Source organism: Cenococcum geophilum, assembly GCF_001692895.1.
Source record: "Cenococcum geophilum 1.58 unplaced genomic scaffold K441scaffold_86, whole genome shotgun sequence".
Classification (NCBI taxonomy): domain Eukaryota; kingdom Fungi; phylum Ascomycota; class Dothideomycetes; order Gloniales; family Gloniaceae; genus Cenococcum; species Cenococcum geophilum.
The window spans coordinates 561,007-583,983 of record NW_027137644.1 but is presented as its reverse complement, the minus strand read 5'-3'; the positions used below and the strand labels follow the sequence as shown (position 1 = coordinate 583,983).

The 22,977-nt window shown below is 43.4% G+C and overlaps 4 protein-coding genes across 4 annotated transcripts; 1 reads left to right on the top strand and 3 right to left on the bottom strand.

The window, feature by feature from the left end:
* Positions 1 to 3,132: 3,132 nt before the first annotated feature.
* On the bottom strand, positions 3,133 to 3,451 carry K441DRAFT_670886 (uncharacterized protein). The gene has a single exon (XM_067650341.1). The coding sequence runs from the start codon at positions 3,443 to 3,445 to the stop codon at positions 3,287 to 3,289; it is 159 nt and encodes a 52-aa protein (XP_067496945.1). The 5' UTR covers positions 3,446 to 3,451; the 3' UTR covers positions 3,133 to 3,286.
* Positions 3,452 to 14,025: 10,574 nt separating this feature from the next.
* Positions 14,026 to 14,358, top strand: K441DRAFT_670885 (uncharacterized protein). Its single transcript, XM_067650340.1, has one exon. It carries the CDS (start codon positions 14,157 to 14,159, stop codon positions 14,319 to 14,321), a length of 165 nt encoding a protein of 54 aa, XP_067496944.1. The 5' UTR covers positions 14,026 to 14,156; the 3' UTR covers positions 14,322 to 14,358.
* Positions 14,359 to 14,805: 447 nt separating this feature from the next.
* On the bottom strand, positions 14,806 to 18,646 carry K441DRAFT_670884 (uncharacterized protein). The gene is made up of 2 exons (XM_067650339.1): positions 18,160 to 18,646; positions 14,806 to 18,103 (listed from the first exon to the last, which is right to left on the bottom strand). The coding sequence occupies exons 1-2, from the start codon at positions 18,393 to 18,395 to the stop codon at positions 15,187 to 15,189; spliced, it is 3,153 nt and encodes a 1,050-aa protein (XP_067496943.1). The 5' UTR covers positions 18,396 to 18,646; the 3' UTR covers positions 14,806 to 15,186.
* A 3,765-nt stretch (positions 18,647 to 22,411) lies between these two features.
* Positions 22,412 to 22,564, bottom strand: K441DRAFT_594266 (uncharacterized protein; the record flags this gene model as incomplete). The annotated part of the gene is made up of 1 exon (XM_067644949.1): positions 22,412 to 22,564. A coding segment is annotated over one exon (153 nt), but the record flags the coding sequence as incomplete, so codon positions are not given.
* Positions 22,565 to 22,977: the final 413 nt, after the last annotated feature.

Here is a 22,977-nt window from a genome sequence, read left to right as displayed (position 1 = left end):
CCCCCAGCCCGTATCCTAATAGATTAATTCTATATATAGAAAGGTAAGCAATGCAGAAGCCTTGCTTATATAGGGAAATAAAGAAATAGGGGAAAGGGACTAGCTAAGCAGCCTTAATAAAAACCTTAACCTATAGCCAAAACCCAGTGGGAAAAAGGGCCTATTTTAGGTAGGAAAAGAGCGTCTGCTGGTGGGGTAAGACTTGATTGTATACGATCAGTCTTGGAGACAATCGCCTGCAATTAAGTCTTGACAGCTCTATAGCTGATAGCCGCAAGAATATCCCTTACATTGCCTCCCCCTTCTTACAGTCAGTCCCCTCCATTACCTTGCGGTAGCGGGAGATTATAGAGGGCTCGTCCTGGAAGGGGTTTGGAGAGATGTCGGTATTTAACCGCAATAGGGTCTTGTGAGCTTTTGAAGCAAGCTGGAGCTCTTAGAGCAACCAAAGCTTTTCAAAGAGATAATTATATAGGATCTTTGTAAGACGTAGCTTTTTTAAAGACCTTAAACTGACGTCTTAATTGCCTTCCCCTGGCCGCGTAATTAGTTTTTGTAAGGAAGTAATGGCCAAATAGCTATACGCGTGTTTCCTTTCTTTTTGAATTACACTGTTATTACGGAGTAATATTGGCAATAAGAAGAGATCACGTAGGATCTAAGAGCTGCTGCTATTTTCTTGGGTAAGCTATAGCTCTTAATGCAAGCTGGAGCTCTTGGAGCGACTAAAGCCTTATAGAGAGATCGCGTACAATCTTTAAGCCGTAGCTCGAGGACAAGCCGTAGCTCTAGGAGACAATCGCCTGCGATTTAGTCTTGGCAGCTCTATAGCTGACAGCTAAAAAGTTTCCGGGATGGGCCCTAGCCCTTAAGCAATCGCGAATAATTTAAGAGCCGTAGCTCTTAAAGCAAGTAGTAGCTTGTAAGACCACCTATAATCTTAATAAGCCGTAGCTCTTAAGGTAAGCTATAGCTTAGTAAGAGACAACCACCTATAGTTTAGTCTTGGTAGCCCTTTGGCTAATAACCGGAAGCTTTTTAAGTTGGGCCGTAGCCCTTAAGTAAGCCGTAGCTCTAAGCTTGCATTTAATCTAAAAGAGCATAGTAGTAGCTATAGCTTTAAAAACTAGCCGTCAGTTCTTTGGATGGCTATTAAATAGTAATTAGATAGCCTCTAGGGTAGCTATATCTCTTTAAGGACGTTTAACCTTCCAATCTTTGTTAGTAGGACCTCTATAGCGAGTAAACCGCGGTTAGCTATAGAGTGTTTGCAATCTTAATCGCGTAGAATCCCCCTTAACTCCTACTAAAAAAGCTTTCGGATAGTAATTAAATTACCTTTCGGTCGCCGTTAAGGTAGAGCTACACTACTACACTGCCGATTGTATGTAGGTATACTAATCGCTAAGGTAATTATGTATAATCCAGATAGCCCTAACCCTTAGCTAGGTAGCTACCGTCTCCCTTATTTCCTAATCCGTATCTACTACTATAAGCGGATATAATCTGCCAGACGTCTTACTAGTATAGCTGCTCTGCAGCATACGCAATTGTCCTAGGTAAGGTAGAGGACCTAATCCGTATTCTAATACCGTTATACGGATACGATCTCTAGGCGTCTACTAGTGTACCTACTGTGTTATAGTGAACGCGATCGTTCTAGGTAAAAATGGAGGATCGTAAAATTGCTTAAGGGCGAAGCCCTCGGCTTGCTATAGGCTACTACCCGTTAGCGTGGTTTTTAATAAGCGAAATTCCAGCCAATAAAATATTGGCATTTGCCAATATTTACAGTTTCAATATTTAAATATTGGCAATAATTTAGATAAAATTATTATAATAGAAATATACTTATTTTAGAATAAAGATTATATAAATTATTGGCATAGATTGGCAGTTTTATAATATATTCTGGCGTGTAGAAGTATTTATATACTACAAAATGTCTTGGCACGCGCTCCCCTATTGTTGCAGACTTAGTCAATCAAGGCACGAGCACGGCAAGAGGGACGCGCAAGCCTGTACGATTGGATTGTCTATAAACGAGAATATTAAGCTAAGGAGTCGAAGAAGGTCGAGGGAAGGACACGTCTATATACATGGCGCCAAGGCTCCAGACGAGCCCCTGACGAGGGTCTGTAACAGTGCCGTAACATTACCCCCCCCCTCCGCAAAAGCCTGCCCTCAGGCTTTGTAGTTGTCCTCCCCGTCAAGAAAGCCACATTATAGATCCGTTCTGAATTGTAGCTGTAGGCAGAGCAGCAAGGGTTAATTGGGTAGCTGCAGGTAGAGCAGCAGAAGTTGGTCGTTTGGTTTAGGTAGCAGTACGGTGCTAGTGTTGGGATCGGTGTCGTAGGCGTATCGGCGCGACGTCTTGTCGGTTAGGTCGGGTCGGGTTAGGTTATAGTGCTAAGTTAGAGACTAGCTGACGAAGCTAAGGCTCTTTGCTAGGGGCCGATTAACTAAGCTCCTCTATAACCTTACGAGAGAATGGTCGAGTAGGATCTAGACCAGGGGCTAATCGTCTAAGCTCCTTACTAGAGAATGGTTGAGTAGGTTCCGGGCTAGAGACTGGTTGACGAAGCTCTTCCCTAGGGCTGCGATCCCTGGAGCTGCGGTCCTGATGTCGTCCTTGAAGCTCAGAGGTATGGACTGATCAACCGACGCTATAATGCATCCGATTCCTCCGTCGTTTAGTAGAAGGAGTAGATCCAATTCTCTATTGAAGCTCGGGAGAATTACTAGGCTCCCAATATGTAGACTTAGGGCTACGTCTTCCTGGATCCTCTCTTTTAGTAGCTGCTATTAGCAGTTCTACAAGATCTCTTCTCTCTGTATTAATAGGTACCCGTATCTATACCGATAGTACCCTGCTCGGCTGAGACCCTTGGTCGTTGATATCTTGAGAAGAGGCCGAATCGGACCCTATCGCAGAATCGCTGCCCTGGTCTCCTCTTGCCCTGACTCGTCTCGACCCATTATTTGTCTCTGCCTTGCGTTTTTGCCGTCTTCCTAGGCCTCCTTGTTGTCCCGGGTATTCTAGGAGGCTGTACTGTAGGCCCTACTTTATGGCTAGGGCTCTGAGACACATAAGAGGTTGCGTGGTAACTACATCCTCTAGTTCCGTGTAGCCGGTAACTTTAGTATCCTTTAAGGTAGCTTCCTTCCATTGGTCCTAGTCTTGTACTGAGTAATGTCTCGCGAGCTCCGTTAGGGTAGTAGGGTCTAAAACAAGCCTCCAGAAGTCTTTAACTCTTCTAGGAAAGCCTTTGGCCACGATATACCTCTAGCAGTTTCCATCCTGAACAGGAGCTGAGATAGGTTTAATTGAGTCGTTGAGCCATTTTCGCATAGAATTTAGTTGAGTAAATGTATGGTTATTAAGGCTTTCCGTCTGGTTACGAAGGCTTGTCCTAACGTCGTCTATTTGCATTTCGATCGACATCATTTGCAACTTGACGTTGTTGACCTGTGTCGTAAGACGCTCATCTATTGACTTCATTTGTGTCTTGACCTTATTAACCTGTGTCTTGACCTCATCAACCTGTGTCTTGACCTCATCAACCTGTGTCTTGACCTCATTAACCTGTGTCTTGACCTCATTAACCTTGGCATCGACTCGATCCACACCCCTTTTGACCTTTGCTACTCTTACGGCCCACGGAGCGTCGTCATCATATAGGAAAGCTGTCGAGTTGCTTAGCATGCCTATGGCGCCATCTAGGTAAGGGTTTGAGTCTGTGGAGAGGTCTTGCGGTTGAATAGGTAAGGTAAGGTTGACTGAGGTAGTGGTATGTTTATGGATCTTCTGCCGTAGGTTCTTTAGTGCTGTGTAGGACGGCTTAAACGGGACAGCTGATGGAGCCATTATGTTAATAATACTTGCCGCTTCTTCTATCGCGTGTATCTAACGTCTGTGTGATGGATATTTGTGTATTTTTGATGAGAATGATAATAGAGTCCTCTGGGCGGGGTAGACAGTTGTCCGAAAGTTAGATTTGACTTTGATTACGTGCACTTAAGCGAACTAATGGCAGAAGGTTGCTTAGAAGTTAAGACATATAGGTTCTTTGAGTGGTCCAAATTGGTTCTTTTTAATTTTGATTTAATTGATCGTTTTGACCGAATCGTTCCTTGTTCGCTTGCTATTCGTTCGAACGATTAACGTCTTGTGTATACCTCCCTAGGAGGCCTTGATTTGGGGGAGACGTCGGCCTGATTGAAGGCCTCTGTTGATCGCTAGATGTAGGGGTATTAGGTAATTTCTGGTAGGTTCTTTTAGGGGTCCTTGTCCGTGCGTGTCTGGTTCTTAGGGTTGTGGTCGTGTTCGTGTGCTGTTTGTGTTCCGTCCGTGTTCTTAGGGTTCTGGTTCTGGTTCTGGTTCTGGTTCTGGTTCTTGGGGTCCTATTCTGTGTCCTTAGGGTCCTGTTCTGTGTCCTTGTAGATATTTTTGAGTTCCTTCTTAGGAAGAAAGGGTAGTTGAGCTTGATATAATGTTGCAGACTTAGTTAATCAAGGCACGAGCACGGCAAGAGGGACGCGCAAGCCTGTACGATTGGATTGTCTATAAATGAGAATATCAAGCTAAGGAGTTAAAGAAGGTCGAGGGAAGGACACGTCTATATACATGNCGCCAAGGCTCCAGACGAGCCCCTGACGAGGGTCTGTAACAGTGCCGTAACACCTACCAAAATTAAATATTAACTACTCCTAATTATACCACAACTATACGTAATTAAAGCTCTATATCTCTAATATAGCCTCTTTACTCTGCTATCTACGTTATCTATAAGTAGCTAGTTATATAATAGCTTTATAGTGGCGCAGTAAAAGGGTAGTTAGATTTTTTGCGACCGTAAAGCTCTGCACGAAGCTCTACTTAAAGCTCTACTTAGAGCTCTACTCGAAGCTCTGCTTAAAGCCCTAGATAGAGCTCTAAAGCTCTACTAACACGCAGCACTAATATACTAGGAAGACTCTATAATCGTCTATACGAGCGGCTCTACAATTAATCGATTTATCAATTAATTGCCTACACGAACGCCTATACGAACGTCTGCACGTCTAGATATCTATACGTCTACACACCGGCACGCCGCACGTGGTTCTGCATAAGGCTCTGCGCGAATCTCTGCACGAAGCTCTACTAGACCTCTACACGAGGCTCTGCCTAAAGCTTACACCCTACTGCGCAGCACGACGGAGGGATAGGAATTGCGAAGCAAATCCCTACTAACTAGTATCTATAGGTTAAAAGTCTTCTTTTACTAGCAGTTTAATAACTCCTCTATATTAAGAGAGTCTAATATAGGTATAAAAAGGAATAAGTCTGCTTTAGAAGCCATAATATTTAATAATTTATCCGTACAATATTGCAGTTAAAATTTTATAATGGGGTGCCAAGAGGATCTGCAAATGTTGTAAATATGGCCAATACTCGCCAATACTCGCCAATATTGATTAGTAACAATATTGATCAATCTGATTGGCAATATTGATATTAAAAACCACGCTGCTACCCGTAAGGGTAAAGGATTGGTTCGAATATAAGGTATATTGCTAAGGTGCATAGTAGGGAGTAGGTAAGCCGAGTATAAGTTATATAGGGAGTTAATAAAAGAGGACGATATAGTAAAGAGTAGGTAATAGCCTAAGTACAGAGACGAGCCAATAGGGGAGGAAGGAGGCTATAAGCCCGAGGAGCTTATAAGGGGTGGCTAAGGCCTAGCCAAAGGCTAGCCTTGGCAGCCCTTAAGAGCTCCTAGGATGTAGCTAAGTAAGGGACTAAAAATACCCTTATAATTAAATAGGTATTATATAAGCTTTACAGTGTGTATATTAAATGAGTAACTTGATTATAAATATAGCTCTAAAGCCTCTATATATATACGAAGAAGGTGGAGGTAATAAGACATAATGGGGTAATAGGTAACTAAAATGAGAACAGTGATCTGGAACCAATATTAATCTGCAATCAATATATAGGGTAGTGTTAACGGTGTCTTAGATCCTTCCAAGCGGTAATCTTATATCTTAGCACAGTGTCAGTAGTCGGTTACATATTAGGTTAGCCCTAGAAGTCTTTCCTATTACTTATAGCTCCTAATTTTAACTATTTTAAAATTCTCTTTAAGAACGGCTTCTTTAGAGCTTAGGTCTACCCTATATTATTACTAAAGTATATATACCTTTAGTTACCCCTTAGATTTTTACTAAAAGAAGTCTAGTTTTTTACTATATCCTTCGCGTTTAAAACCGCTTGTTTAAAATTAGTATATATAGTAATCCGCAATAGGACTTTTACGCATTTTATTTTATTATAAATTATTAGCTTAATTCTAGCCTAAATAAATCTAATCTTCTCCCTTTTATAGATGCTACCGTCTTTATTTTTAAAGGGCTTTAAATCTATCTATTAAGTATAAGTTTCTATAAAGTTTATAACCTAGCGGAAATTACCACTATCCCGCTATATACCGTTCTAGAATTACTTTATATTATTATATTATATAATATATATATCTTAAATCTACTTCTTTAAGAAGGCTTACAGCTATAGCTATATAGTAATTTAATCTTTATTAGGCTAATTAAGTGTAATCTAGTTCAGAGATTACTCTTTAATTTTATTAATAATCTATTAGATAACGTAATCCACCTCCAAGCTAGCCATACCTCCAAGCTGGCCACCCCACCCAAAACGCGACGCGTTACTTAGCTACTGCCTTAATGGCTACACTACAATAACAAGAAGCCCTTTTTTAAGAGGGTAGGATTAATCTAGCTATCTAGGCGTATAAGTAGGGCCAAATTCCAAGCTTCCGAGCAGCTACTACTACCTATAACGTACCCCAAAGCACTATCTAACTACGCGTTAAAGGTATTAAATTAAAACGCGATTCTATACCTAAAAATCGACTCCTTACACCTATATAAGAAGAGGCTCTTAGGTAGTGAATTCTATTAATGGATTAACGCGGTATACCGCCCTAGATTATAACTATAGGGCAGATAGATACTATTTTAGCTACCTAAAACGCGTCGCTAGCTACTTTATAACCTATTAGTAAGAATTGGGTACAGAAATATATTAACCGCCATAATAGCCTAAAATCGCAGTTTAATCGCAAGTATAACTACTAGCGTGCTAAGTGCGAAGATCCTATACTTATTCGCGCCTAATTTAAGCGCGTTTAAGATATAAAGATTTAATACGGTATTCTTAATAAAGATACCTAGAATTTTAATAAAAGCGGCTTCTAAATAGGCGTTATTGTAACTATAAGAGTTATTATAGAAAGTAATAGGGCTAGCCGGCCTTAAACAATACAGCTAGGCAATTATAATTATTAAGTGCATTAATGCGTTAGGGGGTATAATTCCAACGCTTATTATCTTTAAGGCCGTAATATCCTAAGCTGCGTAGTATAATATTATTTTATATAACTAGCTAATCGGCGTTAGTAAGAATAGATAAATAATAAATGAGATAGACCTTACCTAGCTTGCTAAGGTATTCTATAAGTATACAAAGGATTACACGGTTAGCACGTATCGGCTACTTATACTAGATGGCTACGGCAGCCATATTAACTCCGAATTTAATTAATTCTATATAGATTATTAAATAGTTATCCTTTATATACCGGCGTATTCGTTATATCTACTACAGCCGCTAGATATAGGCTGTTTCTCGGCGCTAAAGTAGGCCTATGGACGCGGCGTTAAACAGATAATAGCCGGCGGCGTTAATTATATTAATAAACACAAATTTCTGCCGCTGTATATGCAGGCTAGGCAAATAGTATTACATTAAAATAATATATAGGCAGGATTTGCAGCTACTGGCCTTATTCTATATAACCCTAATCGCGTGCTAGCATAGCTACATGCCAAATATTAGACACCACCGCCCCGTTTACCATTAAATATATCTTAGGCAGCCAAAACACTATATAATATTACTAAATTGTAGTAGCAAATAGCCTTGCTAAAGCGCTATCTTAAGCGCCGTATATATAGCCTACCAAGTCCAATAAAATAAGCCCTTAGCCAGCTTATAAAGAGGTGCGAAATAGCAACATTAAGCGCTGTGCTACTTATAAGCGAAAATAAGAAGCTATGGATAGAAAACCAGCGCTAAAAAAGGAAGAGGGTATAAAAGCGCACCTATATAGCTAGGGGAGGAGTACTATTAGGCGCAGAAGGGGCCTTTTATATATCTACTATCCAGGAAGTGGCAGTAAAGGGGGTAGTAGAGGTAGCGGCTGGGCTACGGCAACGTGCAAAACTAAGGTATAGTATGTGTAAATTAACAGAACATGATATATGTACGTGTCCTAAACGGCAGGCAACTAGCTAGTAAATAGCTATATATAATACAATTATTCGTTATTGTATAATTCGTGTTATTTAGCCTTAGAAGTGGGGTGGGTAGCTAGCTTAGGGGTATGGCCAGCTTAGGAGTGGATTACGTTACACTATTTAAGTATTATCTTATATAATTAGCATTTTAAAGAAGTTATTTACTTTATAAACCTAATCGTTTAATAATTATTTATTGCTTAATGTCTGATTTAGATCCCTATTAGGCCTACGCAGACTACTTATTATTTATATATAGGGAGAAAACTTAATTTAAGAAAACCCCGTAATCCATCTCCCTGCCTTTTAGGACTTGCCTATATAACGCCTATAAGTTACTTATAGTGCTCTACTACCTTACTTTTTAACCTTTTAGGAACCACTGCTGCCGTAATAAGCCTATAAACGCGCTAGTATTATAAACTTTACTCTACTACTATAGAGTTATTAGGGGGCGCCTATTACTTACCCCTTTACCTTTTATTACTATTTTCTTTGCAACCTAGAACTAGTTTAGTATATTTTAGCTAATAAGCTACTAGGTAACTACCTTAAACCCTTTTTATATTAAGAGCAGTGTATTATAGTTCTCTATACTAGCTACTAAGAGTATTACTTCTTAGTTAGTATATAAAGGGTATAATAGTATTATATATTTTAGTATCTATCTTAACTAGCTATATTTATATCTTAGGCTACCTACTAAAATACCTACCTAGTAGAGCTAACCTCTTAGTCCTATTATTTCTATTCTTAAGAGTGTTACTATTATATTTTTTACCTTTATTAGGCCTTCTTAGAGCCCTTAGGTATTTACCCCCTATAGTATTAACTATACTATAGCTTAGGTTTCTCTTGCCTAAGATAGCCTCTATACCTTTAACTCCTATATACCTCTCTATTATTAGTCCAACTAGTATTATATTACAGTAAATAGTTTCCTAGTACTCTTTTATACTTTACTTTAGCTTCTTTTTCTCTTTTATTATTATCTTTACTGGTCTCTTACGCGTCTCTCTTTCTCCTCTATATAGGCCTAGGCCCTAACGCGGTGCTATTTTTTTTCTACTTTCTCTACCTGTTTCTCTAATATATCCTCCCTACTTTAGGGCTATTGGTTTACCCCCCTGTAGGGTACCCTAAGGTTACTCTATAGTTTGTTTAGGCGTGTCTTAATATACTTTATAATATTAAAGTTGCGCTCCCTTTATACCCTTTATATTGCAGTGGCTTTAATATATAATTATAGGGGGGGATATTAGCTTCCTTCTTAAGCAGTACTATAGCCGTTTGCTTATACCCGCCTATTATACTTTACAGGTAAGCTGTTTAGACCTTTTAGAGTAGTTTAAGGAGTAATTTAGGGGGGCCTTTTTTAGTTTCTTTTATAGCCTAAATACTAGATCTATACGTTATGGTTAGCCGGATAACTGCTATATATAGTAGGCGTAACCTTTAGAAGTATGGACCCTATATAGAATTAACAATCCTAAATATTATAATATACTATACTTAGCCTTTATAGGCCGCTTATAATGTATATACGCTTTACTAGAGCTTACTATCTACCTATACTCCTAATACCCTTATGCCTTAAACTAGTTAACCCCTAAAGCTTTAAATATAAATCGCATACTAGAGATCTGTAGATTAGTTGCGTTTTTTTTATAAAATAAATTAGCTAGTATTTCTCTAGTAAGAATTAGACTCTATATTATCTTACCTATTCTATATAGGTATTATAGGCTTTCTCTAGTATTCTATAATTATTTACGGCTGTTAGACCGTATATAATTAGGCTTATATTATTAATAAAGCCTATCCCCTAGGTTACCCCTTCCTTAAAGAAGTTAAGTAGGTTACTTATAAAGAAAAGGGAGAGTATAGGCAAGAGGGGTAATCCTTATAGTATTTCTATTATAACTGCAATAGGGGGGCTCTAGTATCCGCTAAAGACTAGTAATATTTCTTTCTAGTTTATAAACCCTTAAATAAATTATATAATCTATTATAGAAAGCCCTTTACCCTAAGGATATATAGGAGGCGCTTATAGGGTACGTTATTATAGACACTACTAATATTTAAGCTAAGCATTAATACTACAAAATCCCTTCGCATCGCCTATATAGATTTAATAGTTATAGCGAGTAGCGTAAGTGCTAATAGTATTAAGTAGTTCTTTCTTGCCCCTATTTAACTTTATAGTAATAGGGCGTGTTCCTTAGCCGTATCTGCTATATAGTCCGCTATTACCCTTTCTAAGATCTTACTAAGGGTATTTTCTAAGATAATAGGGCGGTAGCTTTCTGAGATTAAGTAATCTGCTTTACCTTCTTTTTATAAAATAACTGTTCTTATAAATCTTCTAAGTTGTGGGTAGTAGCCTATAGTAAAGTATACTCTAGCTATATCTATAAGCTAAGGTACTATAAGTAGTCTATAGGTTTTTAAGGCCTTATTTAAAATCCTACCTAGTCCTAGTACTATATTATTTAAAAGGCGGTTAATAGTTTTGGCTATTTCCTCTATTATATTGCTACTAACCTATAGACAAGTTATTAGTGTTTTACCCGTAATATTACTAAGGCCTAATAAAGCCAGTTAGGGAAAGAACCTTTCTATAAGAATCTTTACCTTCTTATCGTTGTTGTTAGTAGCTTATGCCTCCCCCGCCCTTTATAGGGGTAGTAGGTATAAATCTTCCGCTAAGCGCCCTGCCCTTTTTTATACCTATTTTACTATAGCCTAAAGACCGCTATTATAGGGGAGGCTTAAGTTAAAAGTATACTTATTTATAAGCCGTCTCTAGTTGTTTCTTACTTCTTTTTTTAGGGTATTCTTTAACTGGTTTCTTGTGTCGTTATATCTTCTCTTATCTTATATATTTCCTTTTTATTTATTATTAGCTAGTAATAAGAACTGCATATTATATAGACTATATATATTGCGTATAGGGGCCCGGTTTTAAAACCGGGTAATACTCTTTTAGCCTATTTTTAATTACTGCCTAAATTCTTCTAGTCTTTAGTTAATTTTCTTAAGGGTAGCTAATAAGCCTTGCTTATTTAGTATTGGGTGGATTTCTTCTAGGTCTTAAAGTTATTATTTAACTATATTAAGGAAACTATTTATCTTAGGCTTCCTTATTGCATATCTTTTACTATTTAGTTACGCCTTAATATCTAGATCTAGCTATATTTGGATAGGGATATAGTCTAAGGCAAGTGCCTATTTTTTTTTAGGGTTGTACCTTTTAAGTCTTTAGTATAGGCCTTTGTCTATAAATATAACGTTAATTATACTTTTAGCAGCGCCTTATTACTATATAGTTACTCCTAGGGAGGTAGCTAGCTTAAGGCCTTAGATATCTATAGCTCTTAATAGGTACTCTACTTACTATTTAGCAGCAATATAGATGCCCCCCTACCATAGGTAGTAGAGGTTTATATCTCCTAATAAAATTAACTCTATACCTCTAGTTTTTAGTAAGCTTATTACTAATATAATATTCTCTATTTATGGGACCCTTTTAACCCTAGGGTTATATATATTAATAATTTATACCAGTCCCCTATATATTTAGATTATTATAACTATAATATTTAGGTTAACTACCTGCTATAGCTATAAGGATAGGCTAATAGCCTTACTAATTATAAAGCATACACGTATAACTACTTTTAGTTTATATAGAAGCTAGAATCCTTAAAGGAGAATATAATAAACTATATCTTTATAAGGGCAAGTAACGCATTATTTAGAGATAATTTAGTTAGTAGGAAGAGTGCAGAAGGCTATTTATTTACCTTATTTAGAGGACTAATTAACTAGCAATTAACGAAGCAAATTAGTAATAAAATTAAGCACTAAGGTAGAGCTCTTAGCTCTATCGCATACAGCTACCAAGTTAATTTAGTAGCAGCGATTCTTTAAAGAAGTTGGATTTAACACTAATAAGAAGTAGGTAATATACTATAATAATATATAGACAATTTAACTGCTTACTAAAAGCGACGCGGAGCTTAACACTAAGCTTTAATATATTAATATCTATTACCACTAGCTCCGCCAAAAGGTTTATAAAGAAAGGATTAATATTAAATAGGTCCCTACTACGGATATAATAGTAGATAGCTTAATAAAGGCTCTGCCTTGTTAAAAGCACAAGATGTTCATTTAGTAATTAAACCTCGTTAATACTAAGAATCTAATTTAATTTGATTTAAATAATATTTAGGCAAGGTAACTATATAGAGGATTTCCTTTAACTCAACACTAAATTGCTATTGTAATTTTTTTTAGTATTTCTACAGCAGCCCAGAAGGCTCTATACAGCTAGGGGGGTGTGTCAACCTAAATTGGAGTTCCTTACCACCATCGTAATACTGTCTAACGACCTAGATCGTCTATACGAACTATGTCTCAGTTGTCTCGTATCTTGAGTTCGTATGTCTCATCAAACGTCTCATTACCTGTTTCTATTAACTATGACCTACTAAATGACGACGTCGTCGTCATTGTATTTGGACCTACCTGATGTATATAAGAGAGCTTCTAGAGCCCTCTTTAATAAACAGAGTTCCCATTCCTGATCCGAATGGAAGAATTTCTGCTAGGTCAGCCAAACAAACGCGCTGGAGTCTATGCTTGATACAAAGCATGAACGAAAGCTGGGGTTCTCGTCTTGGACTCTCGCTGCCAATCGTGGCGCAATATATCAAGATGATGGTCGTTAAAGGAATTCTTGGCGGGAAAATCATCGGGACTCTCTAAGCAGCCGTATGCATTTTGGGCCTCACCTTCCAAAGTCAAATCCTAATTTCCTCAGTAAGGATATGGTGGCAACCCTAGATTCGAGCGCAAAGGCACACAGTATTTAGCAGGCGATTCCGCTACTTTCTACACTACATGGTTCTAACCGTCTGTTTATGCATTCTTGTCCAGATGGAGCCCCGATACTAAAATCCGATGTATTCGACACCCCTCCTTGTTGCGGGCTTGTTCAGTATAGGCGTAGGCAACGACCAAGTTGCAGTCTGGCTCAGTCATCCAGTAGGAAATTCTGGAATCGCGTTGCGAGGGCCCAGTTCTGGAGTTATGACAGGAAGCATTGGTTTTACCCCTGGTGGTGATTTTGGTATCGCGTTTCTTGTCTCGTGGGCACTATGGTGCACCGTTTTCTGCGACAGTACAGGAACGAAACATCCCTCATGGCCATGGCTTGACATTCTGGGTTGAGTACAGCTTCATGTATATCTATCTCAGCGTCTGATTTTGGTGTTCCATCTCGTAGTTCTGAGAACAGCAAACCTATCGCCAACATTACGTCAATCCCGGGGTCTTTCATCATAGCCCCAGAATTCTGAAGTCGGCACTTAAATACTGCGAGAGCTCAGTTATCTCTCTCCCTTCTAATTCTGTGAACTCGCTGTCTCGAAGAAGTCTCACCTGTTGCAAAATCGGCCTGTAACTCGCACTGAAAATGGTCCATCCGAATTTTAAGAAAATGGCTACCAAGGCTACTGACTACAACAGTGATCCCATCACCATCGCAGAGCAAGCCGAGAAAGATGTCAACTCGTACCCTGCAAAGACGGGCCACGATGCTGCCATCTCATCAAACCACGCCCACGGAGCGAGTGATTCGAGTATGTCTTAATCCCTAAGCCTTAACCATCTTGTCATAAACAAACCACCACTTTCCATCCTCCCACTCCCCGAAAAAACCGGGCACGCGACGCCCTCGATATCCACAAAAGGATCGAAGGAAGTGACAGAAGCTTGCGCTCACATGCTGTACCCAACTCCAGCCAGGGAATCCGGCGTTGACGAAACCGTGCGCTACAAGTTCCCCTGCGCACACGTGATAGACGGCCCCGGCGCCTCGGGCGCAGGCGACAACCGCGAGATCCCGCTCGAGGAAGGCGGCGACACAAATCCCAAGGCGGGAAATTGAGTGCTGAACCGTCCATACTCTTCCCTCTCCACCCGCCAATCCCCTGCCCCTGCCACTGCCCCTCCACCTGCCACTGCCCCTGTCCCTGCCCCTCGCTCTTACCCCTTCTCTCCCTTTCCCTTTTGCATCTTGCTGACTAGAGGCATCTAGGCCGTACAAAGCGCGTGACTTTGAGGGTGCCGGCAGTCCTGAGGATAAAGAGCGTATTTAGGCCGCAGCGCACCCGGGGAACGATGATGTGAGGGAGAACGTGAGGCAGGGTCAGGAGACTATCAGATCGGCCGGGAGCATGAGCAATAACTTGAAGCGATGAAAGGCTGGATACCCCAAATCGTGAACCAAGCGTGTATAAAGAAATGAGGGAAATGCGTATCATGACTTAAAATGGTGGTTGAAAGCTGGAAGCTGGAAGCCAAAAATTGTGGCATTCAGAAAGAGATGTCAAAAACATGAAGCGATGACGAACTGACAGTGGAGAAGTAGATTGTATGTGAAGCGTGGTATGCATTGTCTATACCAAGACGAGATTACCTCCCCATCTATAAAAAAACACATCCGGGTAAGAACCCGGGCCGCCCACCAAAACGCCAATACTCATGTGCTCATTTCGGAAAGCATATTCATGACGTTCGCGCTGAAAACCATCAAGCATGACAGTTCATACCGGAGACAGGTCAGTCCCGCACGGCACCGGTCGGAAACCCACACCCGAACCCAAAAACCCAAATCCAAACAGCCAAAAACCGAAAACCGAAAACGCCTGTACCCAGAATGTTTTCGCAAACGCCAAGTCACAAAAAGATTTCCTGCAAATATACCACCGTAGCACTTACCTGCCGAGATCTACACGCCAGAATCTAACCCGTTAGTATCCCCGCCGCCTGCCAACGGCCCTCCTTCCTCCGCCCCCGCTGCCAATATCAATGCTCCTGAGCTCCAGGCTCAGCGCCGTCAGATCCTCCGCCGCTAGCCCGTCGCCCGCTTCGACGGGGATCTTGGCAGGTACGGGTGGCGGCGGCGCGGTAAGCATTCTAGTCCTGGGAACACCGTAGCCGGGACTGCCACCATACTTGCCAAGATTCTCGCGCTCACGCAAGACGTTCGAATTTGGCGACGGGATATGCGACGGGCCCGGCGAGTGCAACGGCACAGCGGCGGCAGCAACGGGCCTCCTATCGCGCTTCTGCAGGCGATTCCGGCTCGCGGCGGTGGGGCTCTCGTGCTCCGTGCCCATCGCAGCAGCAGCAGCCGGGCTGACGTCGTGCCTCCTGAGCGTCAGCGCGGTGCTGGGGACCGGGCTTGCGGCGGTCCCGGCGCCCATGCCGTTGACCGCGTTCCGGATCCTGTCGCGCTCTTTCCTCTCCCGCTCGCGCTTCATCGCCGCTTCGAGATCCCGCGCCCCGTTCAGCTCTGGCCGTTCTCGCGCGGGCCGCTCTTTCTGGGGGGTTTTGCGCTCGGGCTCTGGAGCCCAGCTGTCGACCGGCAGGTGGTCCGAGGCGTCGATCACACGGCCGTTGAAGGTGACAACTTGGCCTTTCTCGTTAAGTTCCACGTTGCTACTTCTCCTCTCATCTGAGTGCTCGAAGCCGTGGGTGGAATGCGGGGAGTTCATGCTATGTATACTTGATGCGTAGTTGCTACCATTACCCGAGAGATTGGAATTACGAACCGCGGGATTAAGAGCGTCAAAGCTATCAGGGCTGAAAGGCGTCCCAGATAACCTCCGCTCACCAGAATCGGTATCCGAGGGTGGCGGCCGAGGAGAGACAGATTTGCGTGTTGGGGTACTGCGAGCTGGTCCACGGGACATACGATTGTCAATTGGGTTATGCACGTCGGCCGGGCTGACAGCACGGGGTTTAATTATCGGCGCCGGATCCTGGTAAGGCATTTGCTGTGGCTCTTGCGGGGAAGAATGGGGGTAATGCGATGGCGAGTCAGCCGGCTGGACGGATTCCCTATGAGAAAGCGGACGGGGTCGTGGTGGAGTCTCATAGGTGGGAGGCGTTTGGTATTCGGACTGTGAGAGATGCCGTTGGTGTGGTGGGGTTTCGTAGGATGGGGCGGGTTGGTATGAAGGCGAGTTCCTGGGATCTCCACGAACGCTTATTCGGTTGTCTTGCTGTAGACGACGGGAGTGTTCATCCGGATTGGAAGAATTGTAGCCAGCGACTAGGCTGGTGGGCATAGGGTACGATTCGTGCCGGAGAGGAGAAGGTATCATTGCGTCGCGTGATTCTGGTCGACTTTGGGGTTGTGGTATGATTGGAGACATTGATGGTAGTGGGTGTGTATTTCTGCACTTCGTTGATAAAGAAGGCGGATTGTAATCATTCACATCTTTGTAGGACTGTGAAGGGCTTTCGTACATTGCACGACAGGGGTCTTCGCGATACCGACTCAGATTGAGGGGAGCCGGTATGTCTTGCTGATAGTTTGGAGGAGGATGTTGAGACTCGTACTGCGCGACTGTTGGCGCGCTGCTCCTATGTGCGGGTGGAGGTGGAGGAATGTCATCCTCGTCTTCAACAGTTGGTTGCATGGCGCTCGTAGGCCTTCCGTGTGATTCATAGGGGTCATAGGGATGATGTGGTTCCGGGTATCCATTTGGTTCCTGGTAGTAATTGCTCTGAGGGGGTAATTGGTTATGACCCGAATCATGACTTTGATCATAGTACTGAATTGCCCTGAGCGGTTCAACATGGTGCGCAGGCGAGAGATCGCGATAAGGCTCTGTAGTCTGCCGGTAATCCTCAAGTTGTTGCGGAGCGTGTCCATGATTGAAATCTTCCGATCTGTTTTGATATCTATTTCTTCCGTCGACTCCGGGTTCTACCAAAGTCTGGTATGAGGGTACAATTGGGGCAGACTGGGAATGAGGGAGATCCATGTAGCTTGATCTGCTCTGAGCTACATATGGTGCATCAGTATTAGACTGGAAATCGCTTTGAGGAAACATCGACGTCCGGTTACTAGGCTCTCTCGGATTTTGTGATGGCAGTTCAATCGGTTGCACTGTGTAAGGCTTTGGGGCAGGGTACTCCATTGAAGGGTCCGGTCCTTCTTCCTGGGCATTTTCATCCCTTTCTGGGTCGCCATTTGGTGACTGGTAATTGTTTGCGGGGCTGTAAGCATCGTAATAGTTCGACCGTGCCCGAGTTTGGTGTTGTGGAGTGTTGTGTGTAGAGGACGAAGCCTTCGGGTTCAATGGCGAGGCTTCCGGCACTGGTCTTCGGCGTTCAACAGACTGCGATTGCTGTTCATGGTAGTGACTACGTCTCTGATGTGTTGGCGTGTACTCATTTGGCCGATTCGGAGTGCTCTGCTGCCGTGGCGGGGTATGATAGCTTCTGTGACCGGATTGTGGTGCGGAAATCCCTCGATGTTCTGGCGCAGCGGCTGGAGAGGGCGATGCGCTTGTAGGGTTGGATGGAAGTGGTCTGCGCTTTACTGGAGTACTTTCTCGAGGGCCACTCACAGAGGGGCTCTGTCCATCGGCACCACTAGGTCGTGCACTCTCCCTCCTCTTCTCTGCTAGTGCTTTTTCTACTTTCGGGCGAGTGTCGTAGTATGTAAGCTCGATTCGTATCTCTCCGGCATATTTTCCCTTGCAATTGAGATTGTGCCAGGTGTCGCTCTGGCCTCCACCAGGTACCAGGACACCGTCAAGGTTAACCCAAGTCTCTCCAATCAATTCAGTCTTCTTATCGTCATTAAACACAGATACTTTGAGGTTGTGATAATCCGGGGAGTCGTGGACAGTGAAGCGCATTTCCTGGTCCCTGAGGTAGAAAGTTAACGGCGGCAATGCTCAGACCGATAGAAAAGCGATAGGTACCATTTTGGAGTTTGACCTCCCCTTTTGTCAGTTTCAGTCTTCTTAGCTTCTTTGCCCAGTCGTGCAGCACAGTAAGGGTCCTGCTTGCCCATTTTTCTGCGGTTAGGGAGGTTCTTGGCTCTGTCAATAACTACAACGAGCGTCCCTGTCTCTGGACCATCGACAGTCATGTCGGAAAAGATTCCGGCGGTGTGCATGCCGCCGAGGGCGCCCATGTTTGCAACTTTAGTGGCCATTGTGTAGGCCGCGGTACTCACACAGTTTGAAAAGCGCTTAAACGAAGCCCAGGGAGCTTCAAGTATGAGTTGTTCGAAAAAGCATGGGGAGCCGCTGGTGCAGCCCTATGGACGAGAGATATGTATCATGCGCCACGAACAAATCCAAGGGCTATACAAATGAGTGGGAGGAGTTAAAGACGAATCGTGCGAATGCGAAGGAAAGAACGACTCCACCAACATGTGCCGGTGGTGAAAGTGAGAATGTCGACAAAGAGCGTGGCTTACGGGTGTTTTTGTTTGTGGCGGGTAGCCTTAGTAAGTGGTGAGGTCAAGAAGCGAAGGGAGGCTGGGCTACCCTGGGTGGGCACGGTGGGCTGCTGGGGCTGTTGGGGCACTTGGGGCAGCCGGGGATGACGAGTGGACCGGGTGGGCCTATGAAAGGCGGGAGGTGGGGGCTCAATGCCGCTAGCATCCTGCAAGGCTGTACCTTGCATAAACACAATATCACCAGTTTCTATTTTCATCAGCTCGCGAACTACAAATCGTTATCTTTTGCATCTACAACCCCTTTGAGCCTCCCTGGCCATGTTGCTGTTGTCCTCCCAAGCGAGCTGTCAACCTAGGCTGTCAACTGTCGTCGTCGCACACTGGAAGGCTTTGCATTGTGTCGACACATCCACGACATATTGACGCAGCTCACGAACTTCATCACTGTTACGCGCGTCTTAGAAGCTTGGCCGCCCTCGTACTCTCGCCTCTCCTGCATTATTGGCGCCATTTCCACCAAGAACGAGGCCGGGATACCGCTGTATAGCCACAGTCGCAGCTGTCGCCCCGGCACCGCGTACCCTGGCACTCTGGCTCTGGCACCCTGTCACTCATCGGGGTGCTCCGCTGTCACCCCGCCTCCACACCCTTAAACACTGTATCCGAGAGTGCGAACTACAGATCTCATCTCATCACTTCCCACCATGCCTAAAAGTTGCTATGCCCCCAATAGTGTACCGGTCCATCGATCCGCGGCAGTACCCACGCGGAAAGTGATTTCCCCTTCCTTTTTGGGGCTAGCGGTTTTCCACCATAAGGTTACCCATAAGGACGCTGACGTTCGGGGGTCTTCGGCGGATTTTAGGGGGAAAGACCGCCCAAAATCTTGTTCCTTAGGCGATAGAGCCCCCGTAACCCTGCGGCCTTATAGGGGCAGCCACTCGTCCCAAAAAGGAAGGGGAATTCGCTCTTCGCGCTCCAGCCGTGTTCTCGATAACCCATGAGGATTTTCAAGATTGCGGCCCGCTCACTACACTAACTGTATTGCAGTCATTAGTGTCACAGAGTAGCAGATCTTCAAATCGGTTTACGGTTTTTATCCCAACGATTTCTCTTCATGTTCGGAGTTGTGGACCAAGATACGCATCATAGTATGACATTCAAAACACATCTCGTAATTCTCATAACGACGGAATAGATTTCTTCCTGCACGTTTTCTATACACAAGGGCCCTCTTTCTCGGAGTAGTCAAGTATGTCTTTCCCACGTTATTTTCATTCTATTCATCCCATCTACTTTGGTTTCTCTTCCTCACCGTGTCCTTTCGCAAAATATGTGAGACCGCTCCAAGGCTGTTCGCTTAATCCCTCCCCAAGGAATCTCTTCATAGGTTCTTCCCACCCACGATCTTCATCACCATCTATGATTCCGATTCCATCCGCATGGCCACGAGTTGAACTTCCCGTTGGCTTAATCTCAGCTGGCGCAGTGGGTTTTTCGGGTCCGCCGTTGATCTTCTGAGCATGTTGCGTGGAAGCTTTAGGTTCACTTTCTGCAGTGGATTATTGTCAGTAGGCGTTTCCCGAAGAAATCAGTTGGCCTGCAACGCCGGTCATCGTCAAGATCAGGCTGGGCATGAGCGTTGCCTCTTTGGTTGCAGTAGAGGAAATGCTCGTCAACATTTTTCGGAAGCCTTCTTAGCAGGTAGAGCCTGGTTAATTGCTCCTACAATGTAAACACTATTGCTTACCATTCATTCGAGCACCTTTTCCGCCGCTGGAACAACCGTCTTGCGTGTGATCAGGCATAGTTACAAAGGAGAGCAGTAGCTTTGGTACCGGCTACTTGATGGAAGCGGAAAGGATGGTATTCAAAGATAAATGTCTGTAATCTTGCTGCAGATGATCCAATGCAGAGCAAAGGGAGGTGGGAAGATAATCCAACATTTATAGATATGCCGCTCGACGCCGATTATAGCTGTGGGTCTTATCTGCCTTTAGCAACTCCCCAAATTCTGATACCAGGTGCTTGTCAGCAGGTTCCCTACAAAATCAATAAGATGTAAGCCTTGGCTCTCCGCAAAATTGAGACATCGCAGCAATATGCCAGAAGTATGCCAGATATTCATCCAATCATTAAAGCTCAGGTAGCAAGAGTGAATCAGTAAATGAGCGTGGCCTACAAGAGGCGTGAATCGAGCCTCGAAGAAAGCCGTGCTAATACTTTTAGGTCTATGAGACGGATTTCGCAATCCTTGTATACTTCGTAAAGTCGCCCAATCTAGAAGTTGAAGCCATCGATTGAGCCTTGATCAACACCAAGTGGCTTGGTGTCGTCGCATACATCCCGGCCTGTAGATCCGGATAAAATCATTTATATAAAGCCTCTCTACAGGGGACCCCTACACATGCATAACGCAGGCCTTAAACGTAAAATAAGCCAGTTTTTTAAGCCAGCGTTACATCGCTTACACACCTATATTAGGTAAAGTTACTTAATGATTGTCGCGATCGATTGATCCGTAATATAGTTATGGTCTTAGTAGCTCCTTCTTATTACCCTTATTTTCCTCACGATTAGATTACCTCTCCCACGACTTCTAGAGGCAGCATATGGTGGTATTTAAACCTTAGGTAACGTTAAAGGCATAATCCTAAGGTATAGGGCTCTAAATTAGCTTCAGTCCAAAAGATAACTGTATGAAGAGCCTTTGCTGTCTCACTGCTGGGAGGATTATATGTCTCTGGCTTGTGATAGTAAGGCAAGAGGGCCTCGAAGTTCCAACCCGGGTTCCTAAGAATCTCCTAATTATCAAGATCCAGGCGGCTAGCATGCGTATACACGAGAAAATTAATGGCAGAACTACCACCGAAGATTCTTTCGCGTGGCCACGCCAAGACACGATCATTCGACATTCTTGTGCAGTGGTGTGGAAGTCCTAGTCATACCTCTTGCTGATAAAGGGAAGTTAGCGGCATTCCCTCAATCTTCGGGCGTGTTTGGTGGCACAGCTGGTGTATAGTCTTACCCTCCATAGAGGGTGTTCATGATCCCTGGGCAGACTTGCTAATAAGCAAGCCAAACCCCGCTTGCTTGCTTGCTTGCTTGTCTTGGCAGTAAGCAAGCAAGCAAGCAAGAGGCCTTATTTTGGGCAATCAAGCAAGCAAAGGAAGGGTTTGCTTGCTTGCTTGCTTGTTTATTGCTTGTTATATAGTTAATTTAGTAGTAGCGGTAGTTGGTGATAGACCTTTGGTAATTTCTGGTGGCCAAGGTAACGCAAATAGTGCAAACAAGCCCTTTTAGGCAACCGCTAAGCCTATTTAAAACATTTTTCCGCGCTGACCTAAAGTTTCGCAGCTTCCGGTAAATAATAAACACCTTATCCTAATCTACCTCCCGATCCTGTACACCACGCCAAGACCTCAATATCCTCAATATGCACGCTACCTTTACCGCGTCTGCCTCATAAACTGCCTCCGAGCCGCGCGAACGAGCTTATACTATAATCAATTGATGGTGGAGGAGCTTGGTGGGCAATATACTGCTGCTGGGTGAAGCCATAGCGGATTTTCTATAGAACTTCAAAATTTATACTGTCTTGGCAAGCAAGCAAGCAAGCAAGCAAGCAAGCAGACGTGATTTCGAGGCCAACAAGCAAGCAAGCAAGCAGAGGGCTTCCAAATCGGGCAATCAAGCAAGCAGAAGGGTGTTTTGCTTGCTTGCTTGCTTATTAGCAAGTCTGTCCCTGGGATATTAATTTGCAGATCCTAAAGCCGTATATTAGGCAATGCCGATTTATAATTTGCGATACTCACATCCAAGTACTTCTCTCCTGCTTCAAGGACAGCAACATGTATAGCAGAATCATCTGACAGGCGTGATGCGAGCACAAGGCCTGCCGTTCCATCGCCAATAATAACATCCCTTCGTGTAGTATTTAGCACTTTTCGTATTGGGCGCTTTGGGCGCTTCTGCTTGGGTTAGCATGCTGCAGGCATCCTAGCTAGCGTGGTTTTATTAGCAAGCCCCACCAAAACACCTTAATATTGTGATGCCGACGAAATGTTACCTAAGGCCACCACCACAAATACACTGAATATATTTTTTGAGGAAGTTGGGCAAGAAGTCGTGATATAATATTATGACTATACGTTCCTGTCCTTCCTCCATTAACCAGTTACTAATTATATAGGAAAAGCCTTTAGAGTCCTCTAAATCCTTACTAACTATATGCTTTATATATATCCTTAACGTTAATAAGGATAAGCTAGTAGAGGATTAGCTTAAGGTTATAAGGGAGGACGTGTTATATACATTAAATAAGGTAGATTAG